Below are 13,097 nucleotides of genomic sequence, written 5' to 3'. Positions count from 1 at the left end.
TGAATAATATTAATGGAATCTGCCCTTGCTTTTCATTGAATGATAATTTTCCTTTTAAAAGTTCATTCCTGCATATGATCCAGTGTAAGAGCTTCTGCAGTGTCGATAAACCCAGACAGCAAAAACATGTTCTAAAAATCATGTGCTATTTAAGTTACGTTAATATTCTCTGAATGTTAAAAAATATTATGTTTTTTCTAACGTTAAGGGAACATTCCATTGCATAATTGTTCAAACATCATGGGAACATTACTTTTGAACAAACTGAAGACAAACGTCCAGCTAATGTTTCAGAAACTCCCCATGAACGATATATTAATCATGTTTTTGTGCTAACGTTTAGAGAACATTAGATAACGTTGACAGAACATGTTACTGGAAGAATGTTTGTTCATAACTTTGAGAACATGGACAGAACGTTCCCAGTTCTCCGAGACGAGCTTCGACACGAGCAGCTTTACGTCAGACATCAATAACCAGAGATACGAGAACTCCAGAGACAAGAAACACATGTGGCTAAATGTTTTTTTATTTACTTGTTGAGACAAAAAAGTCATTTCAAGATAAGATTCAGGTCCATTTTAAATAAAAGCTCTAGTTTACAAATGCAGAGACTATAGACATCAATTACTGACAGCAAGATTCATAAAAATAAACTCTTCCATGCAAACGTTCATCTGGAAAGCGAATATAAAAGCATGTGGAGATTGCAGGCCCGTGATTATCTACACACACACACACACACACCGATCGAGGGAGAGCAAGTGCTGCGTTTCAGAGCGTTTCAGGACAGCGCTTTCAGAGGGACAAAGGGAAAGACAAATAGTTTCTTCTCATAAATTACAGACTTCCAGCAAACAGCTCCCGTCCCGCACCGGCACAAAGAGCGATTACACAGGTCACAGACACACAGGAATGCTGGGAGAATGGCTTCTCCTCCAACAAAGAGCGGATTGACGCGCGGCTCATTCAGCAGCGCTAGCAAGCGTTAAACTAGGCCACGATTAAGCAACTTCCATCCCCACCGAGACCCTTCCCACTGTCCTTTGCCAATCTTTAAAAGTGTTGGATCAAGTTTTAAACATCATTTATGTGGAAATTTGGCCATGAGTTCCATCGTCGTTCTCGCCGCCTCAGTTGTTTTCCTGTGAAATGGTCGTTTCCTGTAAAAGAACGACATAAAAGCGGTCAAACAAAAGCACAAGCTTCTAATGACCAGAGAAAGACTTAGAAATTAAAAGCAAGTGAATGACGAGCTCATTGGCGCTTCGCTATCTTATCTTATCGAAGCACAGCGCTGATGTTGAAACTATTTTGTCCAGACAGCGATTTGGTCAAAGTAAAGTTATGCAAGCTGTGAATGCAGATAAGTTTGGATGAAGTGGAGCACATGTGGAAGACATTATCCTGCGGGAACAGACGTTACGTCACGGCTTCACACACGGCGACTGAAGCCACACACCATCACTCCTAACACACGGATAACAGCTTATCTTCTGATAAATACATATTAACTTTCCAGCCTGAGGGTTCCAGTTCATTCAGATTCTCCTGATTGATCTTATCGGATCGTTAGAAGCTCGTTTCTTAAAAGGTCATGAAAGCCCAAAACACTTTTCTTGAGATGTGAACAGATATGTAAGGCTGCACATCACTGGAAACACTGAAAGCACTCATACATTTGACCAATACATGGAAATTGGAAATTTTATGAGCAATTTCGTTCTTCCAGGTTGAAAAGCACCGTCAGGGATCCGAGGTCAACAGCGCTCGCAACGCGGATCCTATCGTTCATATACAGCGCATTAATATTCATGTGTCTGTATAATGAGTGTGTTGTAGGTCTGTGTGTTATTGGTTGTTGTGTGAAACGAGGACTCTGGCACACTCACATACGGTGTCCTCTCCCCGTATCGGCTCCAGAAGGTCATCCTGACGTCGTTGCGGTGTCCGGTGCGCTGGTCGAAGGTCTGGCAGGCCTGGAACGGGGGACTATAGAGGTGAAGACTGACCGCGCTCTCCGTGTGACTGACGTTCTCCACGCGGTGAAGCCCGATGGAGTCTGGAACAGGGAAGAGTTTCAGGTCATGCAGCTCAACATTCAAATTGTCTGATCTGTTGCAAAAAAGCATTGTTGATGAATATAATCTATTAATAAGAAATAAACACTTTTGGTCAGGGATAAGATCAGTGGTTTATTCTAGTTTATGATGTTTCTGGTTTCCTTTGCAACAAATGATGTGCTTTGTTAAATACTGTTAAAGAACACAAACTCATAAAAACAAGAGTCAAACTGCGCAACTAAAGGGCACATTGATCACCATAGTAGTGACCACATATTTTCAATAAAACATCAATATCTAAACCTCTGTTAACACTCAAAAAGAACCTCAGGCAGGAATAAAGTCAAACTGGTTATTAATCAGTGAAGCTGGTGATGCTGTTTGTGGAGTTGTTTAATTCTCTGCGGAGATCTTAAGAGATTTAATGTCTACTTTTATCTTCAGTTGATTTCATCTAAGGCTGTGGCTGAAGTCAGCTGTAGTTCTGTCATGTCTAGTTTCATGTCTCAGTCAAGCCTGAGTCTCTTCAAGTCATGCCTGCCAAGCCTGAGTCTCTTCAAGTCATGCCTGCCTAGCCTGAGTCTCTTCAAGTCATGCCTGCCTAGCCTGAGTCTCTTCAAGTCATGCCTGCCTAGCCTGAGTCTCTTCAAGTCATGCATGCCAAGCCTGAGTATTTTCAAGTCATGCATGCCAAGCCTTGGTCTCTTCACGTCATGCCTGCCTAGCCTGAGTTTCTTCAAGTCATGCCTGCCTAGCCTGAGTCTCTTCAAGTCATGCATGCCAAGCCTTGGTCTCTTCACGTCATGCCTGCCAAGCCTGAGTCTCTTCAAGTCATGCATGCCAAGCCTGAGTCTCTTCAAGTCATGCATGCCAAGCCTGAGTATTTTCAAGTCATGCATGCCAAGCCTGAGTATTTTCAAGTCATGCATGCCAAGCCTTGGTCTCTTCACGTCATGCCTGCCTAGCCTGAGTTTCTTCAAGTCATGCCTGCCTAGCCTGAGTCTCTTCAAGTCATGCATGCCAAGCCTTGGTCTCTTCACGTCATGCCTGCCAAGCCTGAGTCTCTTCAAGTCATGCATGCCAAGCCTGAGTCTCTTCTAGTCATGCCTGCCTAGCCTGAGTCTCTTCAAGTCATGCCTGCTTAGCCTGAGTCTCTTCAAGTCATGCATGCCAAGCCTGAGTCTCTTCAAGTCATGCATGCCAAGCCTTGGTCTCTTCACGTCATGCCTGCCAAGCCTGAGTCTCTTCAAGTCATGCATGCCAAGCCTGAGTCTCTTCAAGTCATGCATGCCAAGCCTTGGTCTCTTCACGTCATGCCTGCCTAGCCTGAGTCTCTTCAAGTCATGCATGCCAAGCCTGAGTCTCTTCAAGTCATGCCTGCTTAGCCTGAGTCTCTTCAAGTCATGCATGCCAAGCCTGAGTCTCTTCAAGTCATGCCTGCCAAGCCTGAGTCTCTTCAAGTCATGCCTGCTTAGCCTGAGTCTCTTCAAGTCATGCCTGCCAAGCCTGAGTCTCTTCAAGTCATGCCTGCCAAGCCTGAGTCTCTTCAAGTCATGCCTGCTTAGCCTGAGTCTCTTCAAGTCATGCCTGCCAAGCCTGAGTCTCTTCAAGTCATGCCTGCTTAGCCTGAGTCTCTTCAAGTCATGCCTGCCAAGCCTGAGTCTCTTCAAGTCATGCCTGCTTAGCCTGAGTCTCTTCAAGTCATGCATGCCAAGCCTGAGTCTCTTCAAGTCATGCCTGCCAAGCCTGAGTCTCTTCAAGTCATGCCTGCCAAGCCAGTGACGGACAAGATGGCCGCCGCACCTGTGTCTACTGAAGGGGTGGATTCTGGAATCAATATATATCTAATGAGTGATAATAATCAAGGTATTTATCAATATTTTCTCTTCTAAATACCACATGAGTTGAATGACTTCTCTAGGCTTTTGAGATTTTACTTTGTTATAGAAGTTACCAGTGTGGTATTCTCTAATGGCTGTATTAAATATCTGAGAGGTGACTGAAGGATCTAGCCCATGTCAGGAATGAAGTAACAGTGCTTGCTTATTTAGCCCGGCTTCCAGAAATTAAATATGGACACGGATTGTTTGAGAAAGGGACATGTGTTAAAACATATAAGGGTCATTGAAACTAATAGTTTAAGGGACCATTTCTCCGTTAAAGTCTTACTTTCCAGTTAGATTAAAAGTGTCCTCTTCTTGAGAGAAAGAACGTATTATCTTGATGTTTTGAGAAGACTCTCCTGTTTATAGTTAGAGCCTGACCAAATCCAGCCTTGAAGAAGCTGTGTGTCGGTGTGTGTGTGTTAAACAAGATTGACTAAGTTGTTGTTCTGGACAGGCTGGCGCCCAACATCCCAAATCTGCGACCTGGAAGGTCACGACGTGCCTAACTTCAGGGTCCGAGTGTCAGCTGCATAATCGATGGAGATATGTCTCAGTCTACCTGTATATGTGTGGAAAATTACTGTTTATCTACTTATTAGCCAAATGAGAATTTCATCTTAAATTGACTGCACTTTTGAATCCAGGTCTTAATTGATCATATCTGGTCCTTGGGTCTTTAACTCTAAATCCCCTAACAGTCCGGACAAGATGGCCGCCACACCGGAGTCAGCTCCCGACGATGCGGCGCTGATCATCATGGCCACGCCTATTTTGTGTGTATGGGCAGTACACCGACTCCAACCCGTGAGCCGGCCGAGCCAGAGGCCCCTGGCTAAGATGGCGCCGTTCCAGAACCCTTTCCCAAGATGGCGTCGTTTCAGAGTCTCGTCCCAAGATGGCCGCCGTTCCAGAGACTAGTCCTAAGATGGCCGCCGTTCCAGAGTCTCGTCCTAAGATGGCCGCAAGACTGGCTGCTCACTAAAGCTCAGCAGGGCTGAGGCTGGTCAGTACCTGGATGGGAGACTCCTGGGAAAACCAGGTTGCTGCTGGTAGAGGTGTTAGTGAGGCCAGCAGGGGGCGCTCACCTTGTGGTCTGTGTGGGTCCTAACGCCCCAGTGTAGTGACGGGGACACTATACTGTCAAAGAGCGCCGTCCTTCGGATGAGACGTTAAACTGAGGTCCTGACTCTCTGTGGTCACAACAAATCCCAGGATCTCATTGGGAAAAGAGTAGGGGTGTAACCTTGGTGTCCTGTCAACATCTGCCTCCTAATCATCCCCATACACACTGACTGGCTTCATCACTGTCTCCTCTCCACCAGTAAGCTGGTGTGTGTTGGGCGTTCTGGCGCAATATGGCTGCCGTCACATCATCAGGTGGGGCTGCTGTGGTGGTTGGGGAGATCCCCCCCTTCTATGTAAGGCGCTTTGAGTGCAGAGAAAAGCACTATGTAAATGTAATGAATTATTATTATTATTTTTATTATTATTATGAGCTCACTCCAGGCCACGACTCTATAGCTCCACCCAAGAAAGTTTTTGGGGACTGCAGTGGGTCCTTTGTTAGGGCCACTGAGGCCGCTCCTGCGGCTGGCCCTCCATTCCTTCTGAACTTTTGTTGTCTTGTGTTGTTGTGTTGTCTGGGCGTCTGGTGCCTTTCCTTCAGTATATTGTTGACAGCAGGTGTTCATCATTTATGCTCAACTCTGCTTTAACACTCTTTAGAGTGGGACCATTATGTAGTCAGAGCAGAGTTAATTTAACTCTGGGATTTTGTTGTACACAGATCCTTTATGTTGAAGAGTGTAATGTGATGTGATCTTCTCACCGTTGATGTAAGCGCACTGGTTCTCCAGCAGGACCCGCTGGGACTTCTGCACCATCCCGGCCGGAAGCCTGCGATCGGGCCACTCGAACAGCGTCTCCTTCAGCTGACCCTGCAGGAGCTTCATGAAGCAGTGCGCGTCTGTGTGATCATGGATACTGCTGTGGGGGAGCAAACACAGCAAACTCAGTGTGTGTGTGTGAGTCACAACTATCTCTGCGCTTCTTCAGCAGGCCAAGATGAACCCGAAATCAGGCGTTCTGTTTGTTATGGTGTTATGCTTTTATGATGACTTTATCTCAGATTCAATCATCTCCATTTTGCATTTATTAAGGGCTTTCAATATATAATCTCTCTTTATGACTGAACTAATCACAAGACATTGGACTCTTCCATTATCAGCCGGTTAATATCTCTAATTCATTGACGCATGTGTTCTGCTTGTTTAATTATTGATTGATAAATGACTCTAGACTTTCAGGTTCTGAACAGTAAATACAGACGGAAGCATCAGTGTGTTTGTCTGTGTGTGAATGACTGACTGACTGTGTGTGTGTGTGTGTGTGTGTTTACCTTCCGTGTCCTTCACCCCAGCACAGGATCATCAGGTTGAACTTTCCGTTTCCCTCATCCACCAGATTCCTGGTGTACCTGCACAGACACGCTCTCGTCACTCAGGACTCACAAACGGAATTATGACATACTAAGTCATATAATAAGGAGATTAAAAAGTAAAAAGTATTAAATAAAAAGTTGAAATTAAATTCCTCACGTGGCGGTCAAAAATGACCAGATTTTTGTTATAGACATTTAAGTTTATTGTTATGAAAAATGCACAAAAATACTATTTTCAATTTTAATATGATATATATATATATCCCAAAACACGTTTTGCTCTAAAACCGTGAGAAAACCAAAGCCATATATCTAAACGAGTTGTCTGTTATATCTAATGCTTCCACTAGAGGACTTCCGTTACCGAACGCTTCCACTAGAGGACTTCCGTTACCGAACGCTTCCACTAGAGGACTTCCGTTACCGAACGCTTCCACTAGAGGACTTCCGTTACCGAACGCTTCCACTAGAGGACTTCCGTTACCGAACGCTTCCACTAGAGGACTTCCGTTACCGAACGCTTCCACTAGAGGACTGCCGTTACCGAACGCTTCCACTAGAGGACTTCCGTCACCGAACGCTTCCACTAGAGGACTTCCGTTACCGAACGCTTCCACTAGAGGACTTCCGTTACCGAACGCTTCCACTAGAGGACTTCTGTTACCGAACGCTTCCACTAGAGGACTTCCGTTACCGAGCGCTTCCACTAGAGGACTTCCGTTACCGAACGCTTCCACTAGAGGACTTCAGTTACCGAACGCTTCCACTAGAGGACTTCCGTTATTGAACGCTTCCACTAGAGGACTTCAGTTACCGAACGCTTCCACTAGAGGACTTCCGTTACCGAACGCTTCCACTAGAGGACTTCCGTTACCGAACGCTTCCACTAGAGGACTTCCGTTACCGAACGCTTCCACTAGAGGACTTCCGTCACCGAACGCTTCCACTAGAGGACTTCCGTTACCGAACGCTTCCCCTAGAGGACTTCCGTCACCGAACGCTTCCACTAGAGGACTTCCGTTACCGAACGCTTCCACTAGAGGACTTCAGTTACCGAACGCTTCCACTAGAGGACTTCCGTCACCGAACGCTTCCACTAGAGGACTTCCGTTACCGAACGCTTCCACTAGAGGACTTCCGTTACCGAACGCTTCCACTAGAGGACTTCCGTCACCGAACGCTTCCACTAGAGGACTTCCGTCACCGAACGCTTCCACTAGAGGACTTCCGTCACCGAACGCTTCCACTAGAGGACTTCCGTTACCGAACGCTTCCACTAGAGGACTTCCGTTACCGAACGCTTCCACTAGAGGACTTCCGTTACCGAACGCTTCCACTAGAGGACTTCCGTCACCGAACGCTTCCACTAGAGGACTTCTGTTACCGAACGCTTCCACTAGAGGACTTCCGTTACCGAACGCTTCCACTAGAGGACTTCCGTCACCGAACGCTTCCACTAGAGGACTTCCGTTACCGAACGCTTCCACTAGAGGACTTCCGTTACCGAACGCTTCCACTAGAGGACTTCCGTTACCGAACGCTTCCACTAGAGGACTTCCGTTACCGAACGCTTCCACTAGAGGACTTCCGTCACCGAACGCTTCCACTAGAGGACTTCCGTCACCGAACGCTTCCACTAGAGGACTTCCGTCACCGAACGCTTCCACTAGAGGACTTCCGTTACCGAACGCTTCCACTAGAGGACTTCCGTTACCGAACGCTTCCACTAGAGGACTTCCGTTACCGAACGCTTCCACTAGAGGACTTCCGTTACCGAACGCTTCCACTAGAGGACTTCCGTTACCGAACGCTTCCACTAGAGGACTTCCGTCACCGAACGCTTCCACTAGAGGACTTCTGTTACCGAACGCTTCCACTAGAGGACTTCCGTCACCGAACGCTTCCACTAGAGGACTTCCGTTACCGAACGCTTCCACTAGAGGACTTCCGTTACCGAACGCTTCCACTAGAGGACTTCCGTTACCGAACGCTTCCACTAGAGGACTTCCGTCACCGAACGCTTCCACTAGAGGACTTCCGTCACCGAACGCTTCCACTAGAGGACTTCCGTCACCGAACGCTTCCACTAGAGGACTTCCGTTACCGAACGCTTCCACTAGAGGACTTCCGTTACCGAACGCTTCCACTAGAGGACTTCCGTTACCGAACGCTTCCACTAGAGGACTTCCGTTACCGAACGCTTCCACTAGAGGACTTCCGTTACCGAACGCTTCCACTAGAGGACTTCCGTCACCGAACGCTTCCACTAGAGGACTTCTGTTACCGAACGCTTCCACTAGAGGACCTCCGTTACCGAGCGCTTCCACTAGAGGACTTCCGTTACCGAACGCTTCCACTAGAGGACCTCCGTTACCGAACGCTTCCACTAGAGGACTTCCGTCACCGAACGCTTCCACTAGAGGACTTCCGTTACCGAACGCTTCCACTAGAGGACTTCCGTTACCGAACGCTTCCACTAGAGGACTTCCGTCACCGAACGCTTCCACTAGAGGACTTCCGTTACCGAACGCTTCCACTAGAGGACTTCCGTTACCGAACGCTTCCACTAGAGGACTTCTGTTACCGAACGCTTCCACTAGAGGACTTCCGTCACCGAACGCTTCCACTAGAGGACTTCCGTTACCGAACGCTTCCACTAGAGGACTTCTGTTACCGAACGCTTCCACTAGAGGACTTCCGTTACCGAACGCTTCCACTAGAGGACTTCCGTTACCGAACGCTTCCACTAGAGGACTTCCGTCACCGAACGCTTCCACTAGAGGACTTCCGTTACCGAACGCTTCCACTAGAGGACTTCTGTTACCGAACGCTTCCACTAGAGGACTTCCGTTACCGAACGCTTCCACTAGAGGACTTCCGTCACCGAACGCTTCCACTAGAGGACTTCCGTTACCGAACGCTTCCACTAGAGGACTTCCGTTACCGAACGCTTCCACTAGAGGACTTCTGTTACCGAACGCTTCCACTAGAGGACTTCCGTCACCGAACGCTTCCACTAGAGGACTTCCGTTACCGAACGCTTCCACTAGAGGACTTCTGTTACCGAACGCTTCCACTAGAGGACTTCCGTTACCGAACGCTTCCACTAGAGGACTTCTGTTACCGAACGCTTCCACTAGAGGACTTCCGTCACCGAACGCTTCCACTAGAGGACTTCCGTTACCGAACGCTTCCACTAGAGGACTTCCGTCACCGAACGCTTCCACTAGAGGACTTACGCTCCGTTCGTGTCTTTTTCAGGATCGGTTCCACATTTTGAATCATGTCCATGATTATGCGTTCATAATCGAGTGTTAAAACCTTTACCAAGTTTCATACCATTCTTATTAATTAAAAAAAAAAAAAAGTATAAAATTGTTCTGTCAAAAATTACCATACAGCATCAGGGTTAAGTCATAATTTTGACTTTTATCTTTTTAATCTCTTATGACTTTTTGTATTATCATTTCGACTTTTGTCATAATTATTATGATTTACAAAAGCATGAATATTTCTTATGTGGGAGAAATGGGCTTCCATACACAGTTTTTTTATTTTATTTAGTTGATTTGGGGATTAATGATGATTTATTAATAAAATCACTGTTTGTTGTTGCTGCTGGTGAATGAATGAACCCTCACACACTGCAGGAATCCCTTTGCTACTCCTACGCATATTGATTTCAACAACTTGAGTGAATGAGATAAAGAGAACAGTTTGTGTTGAACAGTCTAGAGAGATTAGTTCCATGTGTCGGAAATGTGTGTTTTTCTGCTGGTACATTTGATGGAACGAGAGCAGCGGGTGTGCGCCTGGAGCGGCGCTCTGATTGGCCAGCGTCAACCCCGCCCCCTGAAGCGAAGCCACGCCCCTACAAACATCAACCGATGCTGAGCGCATCGCAAGCACTCAAAAACACCGGGACGAAACCGGACTGCGTTTGATTAAAATCGAGGCCTAAAATCATCATTCGAGACCCAATCATTCTCTAAACAAAAGAAGAACTTTATTTGTGGGATAATTGGATTAAAAGTCGACTAATTAAAGTCTAATTCTCTGTTTGTGTTTACATCTGATGCTTAGAGGCAGACTGAGAAGTTTACAACATAAAATTAACATTTTATCTTTATTTTAATTTCATTGCCACTTTTCAGTTGTGTTTAATATATATATATATATATATATATATATATATATATATATATATATAACCTGGTGATTATACACCTAAATGCATAATATTAGCAGAGCATAGCAAAATAACAGCCTAAACATTATTTAGTAATAAATTACAAGTAATATAGGTATTAATAATAATAATAATAATAATAATAATAATAATAATTACCTGTACTGGTCAAATTTGGCGAATTTCATCCACTCCTGCGGTTTACTTTCATACGCTTCCATGATGCTCTGCACTTCCTCCACATTAACAGAGTCACTTTCAAAGATCTCGTGCAGAGTTTTAATCAGATCGTCCAGAGTTTCTGGCTTGATTACTTCGGTCTGCTCCATCTTAGCGGATCTTCTGCGGTTCGAGTCTCGCGGAGGCAGTTTTTATATCGAGGATTGATGGACGAAACCACTGCGCGCGAGAGGGGGGTCCGCGGACCGAGCCCAGCTGCACTGCACTAGCCGTGTGTACACACACACTCGCGGACACCAGGGGGCAGTTAATACTCCAGCACTGCTGTAACACTCACACATATGACAGCAGATACAGATGTTCTTGTTTCTTTATCGATATTTACCAATTGCCAATTTACAGTGTGGATCGACACGCTTTTTTTATTCAGTAAATTGAACTTTCTACAAATCATGTTATTACAGTAACTTCATATTTACCGGTAGTTGTATCTCTAAATTGGTTCCTTCGCACATACAGTAAAAAGATAATAGCGTCGTCATGGCAGTGGATCATTTATTTGATGGGAAAGGGTAGATTTGTCCACGTGCCAATATTGTGCAGGAATAATAATGCAGATTCTTTAGAGATGTGCTAGAATCTTTAACAGAAAGGAAACCCAGCAGATGAACTGACGGAAAATAAGAAGGAGAGAATATTTAATTATTTGTTTGTTTTAAAACTACAGAATGCTATTCTGCTTTGTAAAGTTTTCGATCGTCATCGATTGTTTTGTGTGATCTTGCGCCACCGTGTGGCCGATCATGAGGAGTCCGCTTTATTTACAGTTCTTTCATTCGCTTCGGTCAGTTATCAGTAATCTAGAGCCAATATCACAACAGATCATCACTTTTTCAAACATTTGAGATAAAAATAAGCGTTTCGTCTGTATGTTTCTTCACAGCCGTGTTGTGTGCCAGGTCATTTGTGTTTGCCATTATTTTGTAATTTGTTAAAAGTTAATAATAAAAATGTTTATTCACAGTGAGTCAAGTCATCTTCATTTATATTGTGCTTTTAACAATATAGATTGCCTTTCATAATGCCATTACTGTCAACCTTTTCATTTGCATCTCTTTCGTTCGGTTGAATACATTATTTCCTAAACTCCAACTAAACTCTTCTGGGGACCAAATGTCCTGCTAGAGGAATATCTGCCCTTGTGCTCGTGCTTTACCCCAGTACTGTCTCTCGCCCGTATAAGGCCTCGCAGCTCTTCATCACAGACAGACACTAGCACACACTATGGGTTCACAGAAGTTAGTAATGCAAGTATATTTTCTAATGTGGCATCTGTAGCTTTTTACTGTAATTACCTCACCAGCATCAAACATGCATGTTGTGAAAATAGTGCCAAAGCGAATAAAAAAAACTGTAAAGGGTAATATTTGTTGACAGACAGACAGATATATATAGATATAGATATGTCCTTTATGTTTCTGAAGAGTCTGGAAGGCCCGTTTCCACCACGGTTCAGTGAAAAAATATGTTAAAAATATAATTCTGTAGTCATAATAACGAGAAACTTTATCATATATGACTCAGTCGGCTGTCTCATGATATTGAGAAACTTTCTGGTAATAAGGACTTTACATCTCATGATATTGAGAAACTTTCTGGTAATAAGGACTTTACATCTCATGATATTGAGAAACTTTCTGGTAATAAGGACTTTACATCTCATGATATTGAGAAACTTTCTGGTAATAATGACTACATCATGGCACTGGCGTCCGCCTCGGCTGGTACTGCAGGACTGAGCTCGCTGACTGCAGGAGATAGTCATGTGACGCCACAGAAGTGCAGATAAAGCAGCCGTCCACAGGAAGAAGAGGAGAAAGTCCCGCTGTTCCATCGCCGTGTTGACCCGCTGATGTAAATAATGCTCTTTGCTGAGACACATTATTATTATTATTATTATTATTATTTTGCACTATAGGGTGTCTGAAGGTCTTCTAAAAGTGTAGCCTAAAGCCAAAGACCAAAGTCTAGAGTTATTTCTTTATTATTATACTGTGAACATGAGTTTTGCTCAGGCCTATAATCATGGCCGGACGATCTTCGTTTCCGGTCGAACTGGTTTTTGAGGCTGGAATCACGAAACACGAAGATTAGCTAGAGCTAACTATAGAGCTATAGAGCTAACTATAGAGCTAACTATAGAGCTATAGAGCTAACTATAGAGCTATAGAGCTAACTATAGAGCTAACTATAGAGCTATAGAGCTAACTATAGAGCTATAGAGCTAACTATAGAGCTAACTATAGAGCTAACTATAGAGCTATAGAGCTAACTATAGA

The 13,097-nt window shown here is 44.8% G+C and overlaps 1 protein-coding gene across 1 annotated transcript; it reads right to left on the bottom strand.

Moving 5' to 3' along the window:
* Window positions 1-513: 513 nt before the first annotated feature.
* cdo1 (cysteine dioxygenase, type I) lies at window positions 514-11,020 on the bottom strand. The gene is made up of 5 exons (XM_079636827.1): window positions 10,738-11,020; window positions 6,348-6,425; window positions 5,778-5,935; window positions 1,893-2,062; window positions 514-1,163 (listed from the first exon to the last, which is right to left on the bottom strand). Exons 1-5 carry the CDS (start codon window positions 10,905-10,907, stop codon window positions 1,134-1,136), a joined length of 606 nt encoding a protein of 201 aa, XP_079492953.1. The 5' UTR covers window positions 10,908-11,020; the 3' UTR covers window positions 514-1,133.
* Window positions 11,021-13,097: the final 2,077 nt, after the last annotated feature.

The sequence above is a fragment of the Phoxinus phoxinus genome, assembly GCF_949152265.1.
Source record: "Phoxinus phoxinus genome assembly, chromosome: 15".
Lineage (NCBI taxonomy): Eukaryota > Metazoa > Chordata > Actinopteri > Cypriniformes > Leuciscidae > Phoxinus > Phoxinus phoxinus.
The sequence above is the reverse complement of the archived record's forward strand: the minus strand, read 5'-3'. Positions and strand labels throughout refer to the sequence as shown.

What these genes read in the sequence shown, in the direction of transcription:
- cdo1 (XM_079636827.1), bottom strand. Translation starts at nt 10,907, where the DNA reads ATGGAGCAGACCGAAGTAATCAAGCCAGAAACTCTGGACGATCTGATT. An exon ending in TGGGGTGAAGGACACGGAAG is followed by an intron (nt 5,936 to 6,347) that starts GTAAACACACAC and finishes GCTCCCCCACAG; the next exon opens with CAGTATCCATGATCACACAG. An exon ending in CCAGTGCGCTTACATCAACG is followed by an intron (nt 2,063 to 5,777) that starts GTGAGAAGATCA and finishes TCCCTGTTCCAG; the next exon opens with ACTCCATCGGGCTTCACCGC.